Genomic DNA, 14,411 nt, shown 5'->3' on the forward strand with positions numbered 1-14,411 from the left:
GGTTGTAAATTTATCATGGGAAAAAGAAGGATAAACAAAATTTCACTCTTTAAATCCTTCCTTTCTTTTCCCACATATCCTACTTGACCTTTACTCATTCCTCATTTACACTACAAAGGAGTGATAATATTATCACACCATTTTAAAGAGTGAAATTTTGTTTATCCTTCATTTTCCAATGATAAATTTACAATCAAAGAGAACGTACCCTTAGGGTTTAAATTATCTATTTAGGGTGCTACACGAATGGTACTTATAGCTATATTAGTGCCATTAGGGCCATATACTCTTTCTTATGTAGTGTTGCACAAATGGTACTTATGGCCATATTAGTGCCACTAGTGTCATATACTACTCTCTCTTATGGTCACTAGTACCATTCGTGCATGGCACTATAGGCACTAATAGTGTCATATGTGCCTAACCCGCGCGCAAACCATAATTCAGTCCGCCCTAATTAAGGGCAAAACAGTCTTAAAATGTTAAAATGGCTGTATTTTATGTTTTTTCAATTAGTAGCCAGATATTGTGTTTCCTTCTTAAAATGGCTATTTCAAAAGCGCTATCTTCTTTAATCTCCGCACTTCTGAAAAATAATGGAACATTTGCCACAATTGTTTGCGATTATTTATCCACTTGTTTCAATAAGTCAGCGTGCCGAGTGTCTCCAACCGGAACAACACCCAGCTTTCTTCGAATCTAAAGTTACGCAAAAATAATGGAACATTTGTAATGGAACGAAAGGAGTAATTATTAAGATGGGGGAATAATCTTCTGAACAAGCATAGTTATTGAAAAAAATACAAGAAGTTAAAACGAATACTAACATGTCTTATCATATAAGCCAACCTTTAAAAATATATTTCTTGGAATGCTTTTCTTTTTCTTACTGCTATTTCAATTGGAAATGTTGGCCAATTGGCGTCAGTCTTCTACTATCATTTTTCTTTTTAATTTCTTCTTTGTCTTCTCGTGATTTTGATTATGACAGATACAGTTAATAAATGTAGTTTAACCTAATATTCTCTCTGTCCACAAAAAATAGTCATAATAAAGGATTACACAGGTTTTAATAAAAAATAGTGATTGTATTGTGAATAGAGAAATGATCTCAACTAAAAAATACTCCCGCCGTCCCATTTCAAGTGTCTTATTTTTTTTTTTTTGGGTTGTACCACTTCAAATGTCATGTTTCCATTCATGGAAAAAGTTAATCTCAATTAGTGAGAATCTTTGGGGCCCACATCGCCTTTTCAACTCTACACTACACTACTTAATAATTTAATTAACATTTTTCTAAATTACCGTGTAAAAAAGAAACAGGACACTTGAAGTGGGACAAAATAGTATTTATAGTGATAATTAATTGTATTATGAGTGGAGAGTAGAGCTCACCATATGATAAATAGTTTTCAAAAGTAGAAATTGACTATTTTTTGTGGACATCTCAAAATGACAAAAAGAGATTATTTTTTATGGACAGAGGGAGTATTAATCAGAGAGCTTGTACCATTTGAATGTTTTTAAAAGCATTTGAATGTATTAATCAGAGGCATCCTTGCCTAAGTCTCTGGGCATAAATTTGAACACAACAAAAAGAGAATGAGAAAAGGTGTCCAAAGACACGATCTCATATCTTAGTGAGGAAGACGATTCAAAACGTATGCAAAAATAGATTTCTAAATTTGGGGGCTATGGGCTATAGGATTAAATAGTAAGTTCATAATTACTTATTATTATTATTTTAGATTGAGGCTATACTGAGTAAAACAGATACTCCCTCCGTCCACGAATTAAAGCCCCGTTTGGTGGTGGGCACAGAGACTAAGAAAGCTTAAAAAAGGTGTTTGTAGATGAAATATAAGGGTAGCTGACTAAAGCTGATAAAGTAGTTGACTAAAGTGTTAAAGGTGTTGTGTGGTGGGTCCACTAGTGATAAAGTGTAATAAATATAGAATTAAAAATGATAAATTTTGTAGGGGGTCCTGGCAAGGTTGTATAGGAAGAAGAAGAGTAAAAAGTACATAAAGCACAATAGGCTTCATGGGGGACAAAAATTAAGTGCCAGTAGGCTTTAATTCGTGGACGGAGGGAGTACTATAAATAGAATTATCCTATTGTTAGTACTTGAAAACCAAGCGAACCTAGTACCGCATCATAAGAGGAAAGTACAAACTCAGTCTCTAATAATTTTTGTTTTTATTATTCTCTTCCTAACTTAGTCAATCTAATACTAAAAAAAAGTTGATTGGAGAGACCGTCCAAACTTTGAAAATATTCCAATGTCCAAAGAATTTATACAGTTCAAACAACTATGAACTCCCAAAAATTTCATAAAATATCACTTAATTTCCTATCAACTAAACCACTAAAAATATCCACAAAGCTCAATGATGAAGAGTTCGGATGCCAGTGTTGTCTTGTATAAGGCTATGTGATTAAAGGAAATATGCGCATATTGAATCAGGGATTTAACAGAATAACATGTATGCAATGTCGTAGGATATAAGGAGGTCGATAGGGCTGAACCATCGACAAGGCTAAATCATTGACAGGGATGAAAGAGATATAGATAATCTATATGAGCATGCCTCACAGCTGCAAAAAGAGTCCAGAAAATCCGCGTTTTTAGGTTGAATAGCCTTGATAATAGAGAACAACCTTGCTACCAGAATACAACCATGTCATAAGAGGACAAATATGTTGATTATCATAAGAATTTATCTTATTATGTGCAATCATCATGATGAGGAGTAAAATCTGCATCAATGCTATGCAATTAACATGGGTAAAATCTTTCTTTTATATTATTATTATTTCTAATATTTTGTGTAGCACTGACTTGACATGGCTGACCTTATCAATCAGGAATTATCTTGGCAGCTCAACGACTCAGCTCCAAGCTCAAGACTCATGTAATAAGGGCTTCGGCCCAATTATTTAGATAAATAGGCCTTAAAGGAGAAATGAGCCCAGATCACTTAATAGCATATAAATAGGGCTCTATCATTTTTTACACACAAGTTAGCCATCTCAATTCACTTCTCCACATGTAAAATGTAAACTCTCCAATTATAGTGAAAACCTCAAAAACTCACCCGTGGATGTAGATCTAACGATCGAACCACGTAAATCTTCGAGTCATTTATTGCTTTATTGAGTGTGTTGTTTTTTGTTTCATCACATCGCACTCACGAGCGCATGCAATGTATGTGAATTGAAGAAAAAGACTGAAATACCCCAAATATGTAATGTAGTATAAACAAGGTTGTTAAAACAGAGGTGTACATGAGGCGTTTTGTCTCTAAAAGGTAAGTCGTAAGCCTCGAGGCGTAAGCCTCGGACTTAAAAAAAATCAAAAACATTATAAAATCAAAATAAAGCAAATTAAACAATAGATAATTAACCAAACATTAACTTAATAACTTAGAAATTAGAAAAACATCACAATGAAGTTATAAAATGTTCAAATTCAAGCACTATGGTCATCTTAATTCTTAAGTCTTAAGTTTAACCCCACTTAAAGTCCTAAATACTTAAGCATCATAGTGATCTACTCATCATCGCCATCATCCTCCCATTCCTGCTCCTCCTTATCGTCCTCATCCTCTCATGCATCATCTTCCTCATCAAGCAAATTCATACGACATTTACCTAAATTACAATGTGAAGTGTGAACATATGTAATGTTATAAATTAAATAATAAATACTCCCTCCGTCCACTAATTGTTGGCCTACTTGCCTTTTTGGTTCGTCCACCAATTTATGTCCTATCTATTTTGGGTAAGTTTATATTCATATTTTAATCAAAATTGTTGGTCACTTTAATAAATTGTGGCCTGATTGCATTGACTTTAGTAAATTGTGGGTCATTTTCTCCACTCAACTAATAAAAATACACTTTTTCTTAAAACCCGTGTTTTGCCTCCTAGGCCAACAATTAGTGGACGGAGGGAGTATATGATATTAAACATAAAAGTTTACCTTTGTTACTTATGCTCTTTTTTCTTTTGTTACTTCCACGGCCATGAAGCCTACGACTTAAAGTTCCCTCAATTTGCGGCACATTATCAAGAAGGTCTTCGAATTCTCCATCACTCATAGGTGTGGTATTACCTGTATAGACATTGCCACTCGACTCATTACCTTGAGTCTCATTGTTGTCTACATACCATTCATCATCAGAGGACAAATGCTCTACTTTCAAGGGGTCTACATCACCCGAAACCTGCTTTTTCCAATGTCGGTCTCTCAACTTCTTATTGTACATGACGTAAACTAAGGAATTCAGCCTCGTAGTGAGTAATTTATTCTTTCTCTTTGTGTGCACCTATAAAATTATGCATACTAATATAAGTAATTATCAAAACTTAAATCTAAATCTAAATTAAATTGTTAAAGTAAAAGTTTAATACCTGATTGAACATGCTCCAGTTATGCTCGCAAGCTGATGCCGAACATATTAGACTCAATATTTTCACAGCAAAACTTTGAAACTCTGGAGTTTCATCTTTGAATTGAATCCACTATTTTGCAGTTATTGAAGCAAACAAACAAATAATTAATAAACTATCAATTCAGTTCTTAATCAATTCAAAATAATTAATAAACTATCAACTTCTTAGGTCTTATCAGGTGTTCTTATCGAGTAAGTCTTCAATGATTACTTTCTCCCAAAAAGTAATTGTTTCCCTCGAAACGCATCCCATTGCATATCGGTTTTTGATAGGTTTGTTGAGGGAATTAGTTTCTCCATGCAAGACAACAACCCCTTCTTAATTTCAATATGATTTGAGAAATTATCTGCATATTGGAATATAGGATTTAGGAAGTGAGCTGCAGCATGTATGTCACGATGCAATTGATGTTCCCACTTGTCATTAATGACCTCCCAAATTTCTTTGTACTTTCCAATCTCATTTTCCAAACTTTTTGCAATCTGCTCTTTTGCTTCATCCATCGCCAACATATATGAATCTCATTGTCAGCATTTACTCATCGTCCACCATTCTCAACACCTTTACCAATTGTCTTGTAGTGGTAAGAGCATATACAACACTGGGCCAAAAAGTATTGTCATTTAGGATGATCTTTTTTATCGCCTTACCTTCACTTTTGCTTGCCCATGCATGCACTGTTAGCCCATTCTGTAGAGGTGAACTTAGCTTCCAAAGGTTGCTTTGCCTAAAGCATACTTTTCAAAGTAAGGAATGTCGTGGGAAATATAGTAACCGCTGGACGAGCCCATTCTGTAGAGGTGAACTTAGCTTCCAAAGGTTGCTTTGCCTAAAGCATACTTTTCAAAGTAAGGAATGTCGTGGGAAATATAGTAACCGCTGGACGAATCAACTCTCTGTTCGTGAATTTTCTCATCAATGCCAGAAAAAAACCATGATTATAGATAAAATTGCTCACTTTCCTTGCCTTCAACAGTGCATTCTTGTGTTGAGGTAGATCGTCAATTTTCTCAAGCATCGAATCTATGCAATGAGCAGTACATGGCGTCCAGTACATATGCTTTCTTTTTTGCATCAAAAGCTTGCCGGCAGCCTTGTAGTTGCTCGCATTGTCTACCACAATTTACACCAATTCGTCTCCAACTTTTTCTACAATCCCATTGAGGAGCTCGAACAACATGCTGGCATATTCCACAACGTTTGAAGCATCAACAGACTTGAGAAAAATAGTGCCTTCAGGATTATTGATCAAGAAGTTGATTAAGCTTCTTCCCCTCATATCCTTCCAGCCATTTGATAAAATGGACTCACCCGCTTGCATCCAAGTCTTTCGAACATCTCCAACATATTTATCAGTGGACTTCACTTCTTTCTTCAAAATCCAGTTACTCAACTCATAGCGCGGAAGAGTTTTCAAGCCTTTACCATATTCTGCAATTGATCTGCACATGTCCACAAATGAAGTGCTTTCAATGCAATTAAAGAAAATTCCATTCTCAAAGAAGAATATGCCAATGTCATGACACACTTTTATTCTTAGTTCTTAGGGATGAGAATGAGGTGGGAGGGAGGGAGGGGGGTTGTAGTAGGTGCAGACTGTGGGGGGGCATGTAACTTGTACATCTTCAACGTCGGGATGTAGAAAGAACCTATCTGAACCACCATTACTCCTTGCACTCAAATCATATTCATAGTATGCTCCTGCAGTAATTTCATCCTCAAATAGTTGTGGCTTCTTTCGCTTAGTGTCTAAAGAATTCTTCAAGTAATCCTCCATTTCTTTTTTCACCTCCGGTGGCACATTTGGATATGGCTTTACATTACGATGAGTATGAGCAAGATTTTAACACTTGAGAGTCACCTGCCTATAATGAAGCTTTTTTACTTTCTGACTCTCAAAATTTTAGTATTTTTTATTTTAAATGTATTTTTAAATTAAATTAAACATTAATTTTAACAATAAAAATTTAATTAAAATTAAACCTTAAATTATTAAAAAAAAATCAACTTCATGCTTTCTACAGTATTATTATTCAGAGCTTATACGTACACATGTAGTATTATAACCAAACAAACTGTAATTAATTCAATTTCCCACACAAAAATGAAAAAAAATAATAAATAAAAAGGAAAAGAAAAAGAGGACATAAAAAATAAGTGTGAACAATTACTACCAACCCTTGTTCTCTACCATTTTCGCCGCTGTGCCCAGTTCCCAATTTTGTACAATTTTGTTTTTTCTCTGTGCTACGGCCCTCATGTGCACAGACTGGACCCAGGAAAAACAAGGGAAATGTCCAATAAAAACAAAAGAAGACACAAAGGAATTACTGTTGAATCCGTGAAATGTGGAATTAATTTTGGTGCATGCATCTATTTCTTTGCAATACAAAGATAGCAATGTTCACTATCTGCAACCCCATTTTCTGTGTCAATACACCTAAATAAAATTCATTGTAGATCTTGAACAAGAACGATTTTGAAGCATATGGAAAATCAGCATGTCGGAGGAGAGTGGAGTTTGATGTCCAGATCTGAATGATCACCAAACACCAATCACGCAAACAGGAAAGGCAAAAAGGAAGGATGAAAGAAATTCCCAACAAAATGATATTAGCAAAAATGGCCTTTGAAGAAGCCTCCTTTTTAAAACATACTTGAATCGTCCACCTACGGACTTTACACGCAGATATACAGCATACGTGATGATCACAATGACCAAACCAGCTAGGTGATGCTCATTATGATCTAATTCCACAAATGAGAGAACTAAATAGAAAAGACAGTTTGGATTAATGTCATAATATTTTCATTATTAATGTACCTTGGAATGAACTATTGCATTCATATGCCAATTAGCAACACCCGACTCAGGGAAGGCATACATGACAGAAAGATCACCCATCTACGAACTTATATCTTAGGCCTGACATGTCAAGAACTCAAATTCTCATCCACGTCAGCTTTCTCTTTTACAACAGTATCTTGCTTACCCTCTGTCATAACACGCCCACTTAATGGATCAACTGGGCGCATGTCTCTTGGACCACCTTTTCGTCCCATTGCTAGCATGGGTGGTGGGGGTAACAAGCCTGCTCGAAAGAGAAGGCGCTGAACAGGATCAGAGGGTTGTGCACCAACTGAAAGCCAATACCTGTATAGTGCTTGGAGACATCAGGATATGGGAACACTCATGCATTTTAGCAAACACATACTCTTTTACTATCCCCAGCAGCTTGAAAAAACCTAAGAACTAAGTAGTTATGATGTCAATGCCGATACTAAATGTCATAACTGAAAGTGTTTTGTAAGATTTATAGACTACCTCCCCGAATGCAATAAAACCCTTTTAATCGCAAACTGGCTCGCTGACGAGCAGCTAATAATACAAGACAAGGAACATGGACAAGAGGGATATCCAGAAAAAATGGAAGTTTTAATTCACAGAGCTGCCTAACCATAACTGGAGAGTGTCGCATCTTCTCACACTAGCTAGCCAAAATTAGAACAGTGACATCATTTGTGACAAAATACTACCATTTCGGGTAGTTTGAGATTCTTCAATAGTTTATCCAGTAATGCAAATCAAAAGGTCAGCAAACAGATGTCGCCAGAAAATTCTCAAAGGTAAATAAGTCTGCAATGCACTACTCAACATTCTAAGATATTCTTCATATGACTTAGACAGATAGATGGGGAAATTGAGACTACCTGTGTTAAAGAAGCACAAACAATAGAAAAGAATGGCAATACACTAATAAAGTTACTACTATAAAGCCACTTACTTCACTCTGTCAAAATTAACTCCCATTCTTTTACCGCCATCCTGACCTGCATAATTTTGCGAATCAAAGTTAATTAGCCTTCTTTATAGAGAAGTGCAGCTGCAATCAGCTAAGTATATGGAATCACACGGCCGCGTGAAGCGCACAGAATTTGAGGTCGAGAATCACAAATAATCTTTGTCGAATTAAAAAAGAAATGCATTTCAAGTTCGGGGATCCAATCGATTCAACAAAAAAAATAAAAAAAAAATCAAACATTTCACATCCTTGCGTAATCAAAAACTATCTCAGAGATTGAAGTTCTAGGGTTACCAGGAAGGGGGTTATAGTAGCCCAAGACTTCCAAATGCTTGCCGTCTCTCGGAGATCGGCTATCTGCAGCCATCAATCTGTAGAATGGCTTGTTCCGACATCCAAATCTCGATAGCCTCAATCGTACAACCATCTCTCTCTCTCGTGGATTTCAGAGGGTCAAAGGAGGGTTTTGGGAAGGGTTTTATCTTTTCTGTACAAGAAATCTAATTAACGAAATTGTAAACGACGCCGTAACTCTACCGACTAACTGACTTTCATTGCTGTGTGAGTGGACTGTGGACCTAGATCTATTTGGGCTTCTCTGCTAGGCCCATAAAATAAGCAGTAATAGGGCCCACTCTCAAACCATAGCGATATTTAATCACAATCAAATTGAATTTATAAACGTTATACCCCTCATCATCTCTCTCTCATCCTCCTTTCTACGCAGATTTACACAGCAATGGACAGGGAGTGGGGTTCGAAGCCGGGAAGCGGAGGCGCCGCCACCGCCCAGAATGAGGCCATCGACCGACGGGAGCGGCTCCGCCGACTTGCCCTCGAAACCATTGATTTGGCCAAAGATCCCTATTTCATGCGCAACCACCTCGGAAGGTAGAACCCTAGAATTTGGCGCCTAAGTGGTTTCTTCTTTACTTCGCGTTCTTTGACGTGATATTGTTGCAGTTACGAGTGTAAACTCTGCTTGACCTTGCACAACAATGAGGGAAATTACTTGGCGCACACACAGGGGAAGCGTCACCAGACCAACTTGGCTAAGCGAGCGGCTCGTGAAGCCAAAGAAGCTCCGGCTCAGCCGCAGCCTCATAAGCGCAAAGTTACTCTGAAGAAAATTGGTAATTGATCAATCCAGTTGCTTTGTTTTTAACATTTTAATTTGTCGATGAATTGCAGTTTCTAGTTTTCGCCTATGGTCATCACTTAACTGTTTTTTCGTGTTCTTTTTTTCCTCATCACTTTATCATTTGGTTGTAGACAGTTATTTTCTAACACGTTAGTTTATTTGCATCGTGAATTTGTGAATATATGGGGAAATAATCTGTTTTATTGAAAATTTATTATGCATTTACATATCAAGATTCCTTTTCATTAAACAATGTACTAAAATAAAGTTAGCCAGATATAACTTCATAAAAAAATGGGGAAATTAATCATTTGATTCGAGTCCACATTACATTTCATAGAATATATACAATAATTAAAATTGTAGAGAATTTGTTGCTAAGTTACTGAATCATCATAGCTGCATAGTATTTGGTATTGTTAGATGTTTGTTTTGGCCGTTCGATCCGTCCAGGACTATTATTGGAATGATTTAGTTTTTTCTTCATGTTTAATTGATGACTAAGCACTTATTCCGTTTTGCCTTCATATATTGACTTGTACATGATAAAGATCTGTTCTTGTTGTGGCAGTTAAAATTGGCAGGCCTGGATATCGTGTAACCAAGCAATTTGACCCAGAGACCAAACAGAGGTCACTGCTTTTCCAGGTACACATTATATGTGCCTCTTGTATGTTTATTATGCAAGTTAAAATAGTTCCGCTTGATCTTCTAGTAGAATCAGAGTTTGCATATGTAGAAGGTTTTCTTTTCTTTTTTTGGGGGGTGTGTTGCTCTTTTGGACTGTTTTAACAGTTTGTTGTAACCTGCACCTTCTACTTGGAGGTTATTGCTGAGTTCACTCTTGTATGTAGCTCTGTTACGGATGTAGCTTGGCCTCAGCATGGAGCATTGGATGCCAAAAACTCCATATGATTTTATAATTAAAGCAATTTCAGCTTCTCAGTATTTCACATTAACAGCCAAATTTGTTTCAGGATTCAGCTTCTTAGTATTTCACATTAACAGCCAAATTTGTTTCAGTATTCAGCTTCTTAGTATTTCACATTAACAGAATTTGTTTCGGTATTGTGCTGAAGAATTGGATTGTGTACTTCATATTAAGTTATGTGCTGTCTGAAAACTTTTGATGATTTGGTCATTTCAGATAGAATATCCCGAGATTGAAGACAATACAAAGCCAAGGCATCGGTTTATGTCATCCTTTGAGCAGGTACCTTCTCACTGCAGCAAGTTTAAAAAAGATTGAATGCCAATTATTTGTGCCGGGTCTCTTGTTGCCCACATTCTTTTTAGCAATGCTCTTCCTTTTTTACTCACACTGCTCTTGATGCAATTTGCAGAAAGTTCAACCATTCGATAAAAGATATCAGTACTTGTTGTTTGCTGCTGAACCATATGAAATTATATCTTTCAAGGTAATACTTCATTCTCACTCTAAATCTGGGTTTTAAAAAGCGCGCCTAGGCGCGCCTAGGCGCGCGCCTTAAGCGAGGCGCAGGGTGGGGGGGCCTTTTTAGGCAAGGCGCAGGAACCTACTAGAGGCGCAGTCGAGGCGCAATAAGGCGCAAAAGGCGCGCCTAGGCGCAGGCTCACTAAGGCGCCGCCTTATGTAGAATTAGGGTTAGGGTACAATTTTGTTTAAAACAGAAAAATAACACACCAGCTGCGCCTCCTTTCTCCTCTCTTCTCTCTCCTTGCGTCTTCCCCCCTTTGCTCACATACCGGCGTCGCCAGCCAGCCCCCGCCGCCGCCAGCCGTCCACCGCCGCCGCCGCAAGCCCCAGCCGTCCGTCGCCGCCAGCCCCAGCCGTCCTATTAGAAGAGGAAAGACACAATAGATCCTATTCTATTAGAAGAGATTGATGATAGCAATGAATGGTTGGTTGGACATATGGATGGGGAATCTTCTAATGAAGATGATCTTGTGTTTGAGGATGGTGATTTGACATGGAATGTCGTTAGTAAGGCTTCGGGAGCTAATGATCCTATTTATAGCACTAGACGGGCATCTAGAGTTGATAAAGGAAAGAGTGTAGTTGCTTCGAGTTCGAGAAGGCTTTTAGATGAGGATGAAGATGAGGAGAGGGAAGTGAATGAGATGGAAGAGGACATTGGTGAAGACAAAGATGATGGGGATGACGCATTTGAGGATGATGGACTTGAGGATGATGATTTTTGATTACTTGTTTGATATTTGATCGTACTTTTAGACTTGCATATTTTAAAACTTAAGTATTTGTGTGTTTTGGATTAAGTATTTGTGTGTTTTGGATTAAGTATATGTGTGTTTAAGTACTATTTGTGGTTTTAAGTTGTGTTTTTGGTATAAAATATAATGTAGGTAAATATATTAGAATTTTTTAGGCTTTACTGCGCCTCGCCTACGAAAAGCCCGCGCCTGCGCTTAAAGCCCTGCGCCTAGGCTCCGAGGCATGTTTGCGCCTCGTGCGCCTCGGGCTTTTTAAAACCCAGCTCTAAATGCAGCATGCATACATACATTCAATTAGTTGTACTGATAAGCTCATAAGCTCATATGCTGGTTTTATCTTTTAGGTTCCAAGTACAGAGATTGATAAGTCAACTCCCAAGTTCTTCTCCCACTGGGATCCAGACTCAAAGATGTTCACGGTATGCACCACTTCTTTTTAAATTATTAATTATGGTATTAAAGATACTACACATCTGGCTTGGTCCAAGAATAACTGGTGAAGACTTCGCATCACTGGTATCTGTACACTTCAGGATCTTATACCTTAATCATGTTTTCTTTGTGGATGTTTGAATGTGCAGTTGCAGTTGTACTTTAAGACGAAGCCACCAGAGACAAATAAACCTCAACCTGCTCCTGCAGCTAATGGGACAGCGGCTCCTGGTGCCCCACCTAGGTCTTTGCCACCACCACCTCCTCCACAAGGACCGCCTCCAGCACCACCAACTGGTAATCCTCCTAGGCCTCCAACTTCGATGCCAGGATCCTTGCCTCCTCCTCCTTTAGCCAATGGGCCAAGGCCTATGCCTCCTGGTGGAAATCTGCCTGCCCCGCCTCCTCCCCCCGTTGGCAGTGGTCCTATGGCAAATTTTACCCCTGGTGCACAAATGGGAAGGCCTCCTATGCCACCACCTCATGGTTTCCCAGGGCAGCAAATGCAGGGTCATGGGATGTACCAACCCCCTCCACCTAATATGGGTTGAACCTGCAAGTCTGCAATTCATTCTGTGTAATGTTATATGGCAGCAATCTGCTCTATACAACACAAACCTACTATCGTTGACAGCCGTCATCTTGGGATGCAATACTAGGATGGGGTGGGGGCAATAGAGTCAAATTCAAGGTTGTGATTGCAGTTTGATTTTTGTAAGAAACCTTGCAGTGAGGATAGAAATGGTCCACGTCGTATCAATATGCAAGACCTTATAGCCTTGTTAGATGCTATTTGGCCTTACTGAAAATGAAGTTGTATTATACCATCTTAATATTGATTTTCTTCAAGGCACTCAACTGATAATGAATTCCTCATATTTGCTGCAATCTTATTATCCACATTTGGCTGGCATGTCGTCGTTCACATTGTTTTTACTTGTCTAACATTTGAATATATTTTGTGTATTTAGAAGTAATTGATCTTATTTTTAATAAATAATTAGCAAAATCTATGTAATTGTTCAGAATATGATATAATATTACTCGAAATATAAGAAATTGCGCCAACTCAAACGGATGTATAATTGAGAGGAATATAACAACGGTAAATTCTATGCTACTTGGGAATTACCAGTACTCCTTGGGTAGATGTGCGACACATGTTCAATTTATTTTTTAGAATTTATCTTTTTCTTTTGCAGAGATGAGTTAATAGCATTAACTCCTTCCGTCAAGCATCATTATATTCTCGGTAAGTGGTATGTAACGACATCGGAATGCAACAATTTTATGTTGTCGAATAGTTTGGAAACACAGACACGTGTATATTTTCGGCGCCAATTTTTGAATTTATATTTTGCGGGGATCAAAACAGGACTTTTGGAGTAATCTTTTCTATTTTCTTCCCCATGATAATCAGCTCATTGTGGAGCTTCATTGTTCTACAAATTGAGCTTCATTGTTCTTATATGAAAATCAAATTGTAAGCTCCATTTTTCCATTGTGAAGGGGCATTATTCGCGAATTCTAAGCTCCATTGTAAAGTTACGCATTTTTCGAGTTTATGATTGTTTATTTTCGAAATAATTTTATTCATTGTTATACATGCACGAATATGACAAATTCATATTTTTTTTTAGTATGATTGAAGTGGCTTGATGAAGAACTAAACTTTGTGTTTTGTTGTCGTATTTTAGTATAATTTACCTATTGTTAGTGTTTATGACAGGTTTTATTTTTGCCATTGTTATGCATGAATATGATAATATCTTTATTTTATCATATCTTTTTAGTATGATTGAAGTGTGTTGCTGAAATAATATCATATTTTTATTAGGTCTTTTGAGCATGTAAATGATATGGCGAAATAATATAATGTTTCATGTTTTATTGTCATATTTTTAGATAATTTACATATTGGTAGAGTTTTTGGTAGCTTTTTATTTCGACAAGTACATATTTCCGTAGGTTTTATTCATATATGATTTGTAAATATTTGATTATGATATTAATTCGGCAAGTGACTTGTCGTAATATTATCACGTAATGTTTTCGTATTATTAATGAATTTTGTAACATTGTAGGTTAATGATGGATTTTGATTTGAATAAGTATCCATTTTTGGTGATGTTGCATTTGATGATAAAGTATTGATGACCGATGAAGCATATGTTGATGAATGTAATGCTGGTAATGGAAATGAATATTGTGATGATAATCCTAATGTTGGAGATAGAGATATGGATGAAAATGTTGAAGATTGTGTGCAAAATATTGAAGATGAGGTTAAAATTTGAATGATGAAGATTTTGCTACTGTACTGAATATGGTGGATGAAATTGAGAAGAAATTAGAAGTTGGGTAAA

At 37.0% G+C, this 14,411-nt stretch overlaps 2 protein-coding genes across 2 annotated transcripts; one reads left to right on the forward strand and one right to left on the reverse strand.

Annotated features, from left to right (window-relative positions):
* Window positions 1-7,071: 7,071 nt before the first annotated feature.
* LOC130996702 (30S ribosomal protein S16-2, chloroplastic/mitochondrial-like) lies at window positions 7,072-8,815 on the reverse strand. The gene is made up of 3 exons (XM_057922006.1): window positions 8,556-8,815; window positions 8,244-8,289; window positions 7,072-7,612 (listed from the first exon to the last, which is right to left on the reverse strand). Exons 1-3 carry the CDS (start codon window positions 8,686-8,688, stop codon window positions 7,393-7,395), a joined length of 399 nt encoding a protein of 132 aa, XP_057777989.1. The 5' UTR covers window positions 8,689-8,815; the 3' UTR covers window positions 7,072-7,392.
* A 120-nt stretch (window positions 8,816-8,935) lies between these two features.
* LOC130996701 (uncharacterized) lies at window positions 8,936-12,933 on the forward strand. Its single transcript, XM_057922005.1, has 7 exons — window positions 8,936-9,152; window positions 9,225-9,394; window positions 9,974-10,050; window positions 10,550-10,615; window positions 10,746-10,820; window positions 11,958-12,032; window positions 12,195-12,933. The coding sequence occupies exons 1-7, from the start codon at window positions 9,001-9,003 to the stop codon at window positions 12,594-12,596; spliced, it is 1,017 nt and encodes a 338-aa protein (XP_057777988.1). The 5' UTR covers window positions 8,936-9,000; the 3' UTR covers window positions 12,597-12,933.
* The last annotated feature ends 1,478 nt before the right edge of the window (window positions 12,934-14,411 follow it).

Source organism: Salvia miltiorrhiza, chromosome 8 (genome assembly GCF_028751815.1).
Source record: "Salvia miltiorrhiza cultivar Shanhuang (shh) chromosome 8, IMPLAD_Smil_shh, whole genome shotgun sequence".
Lineage (NCBI taxonomy): Eukaryota > Viridiplantae > Streptophyta > Magnoliopsida > Lamiales > Lamiaceae > Salvia > Salvia miltiorrhiza.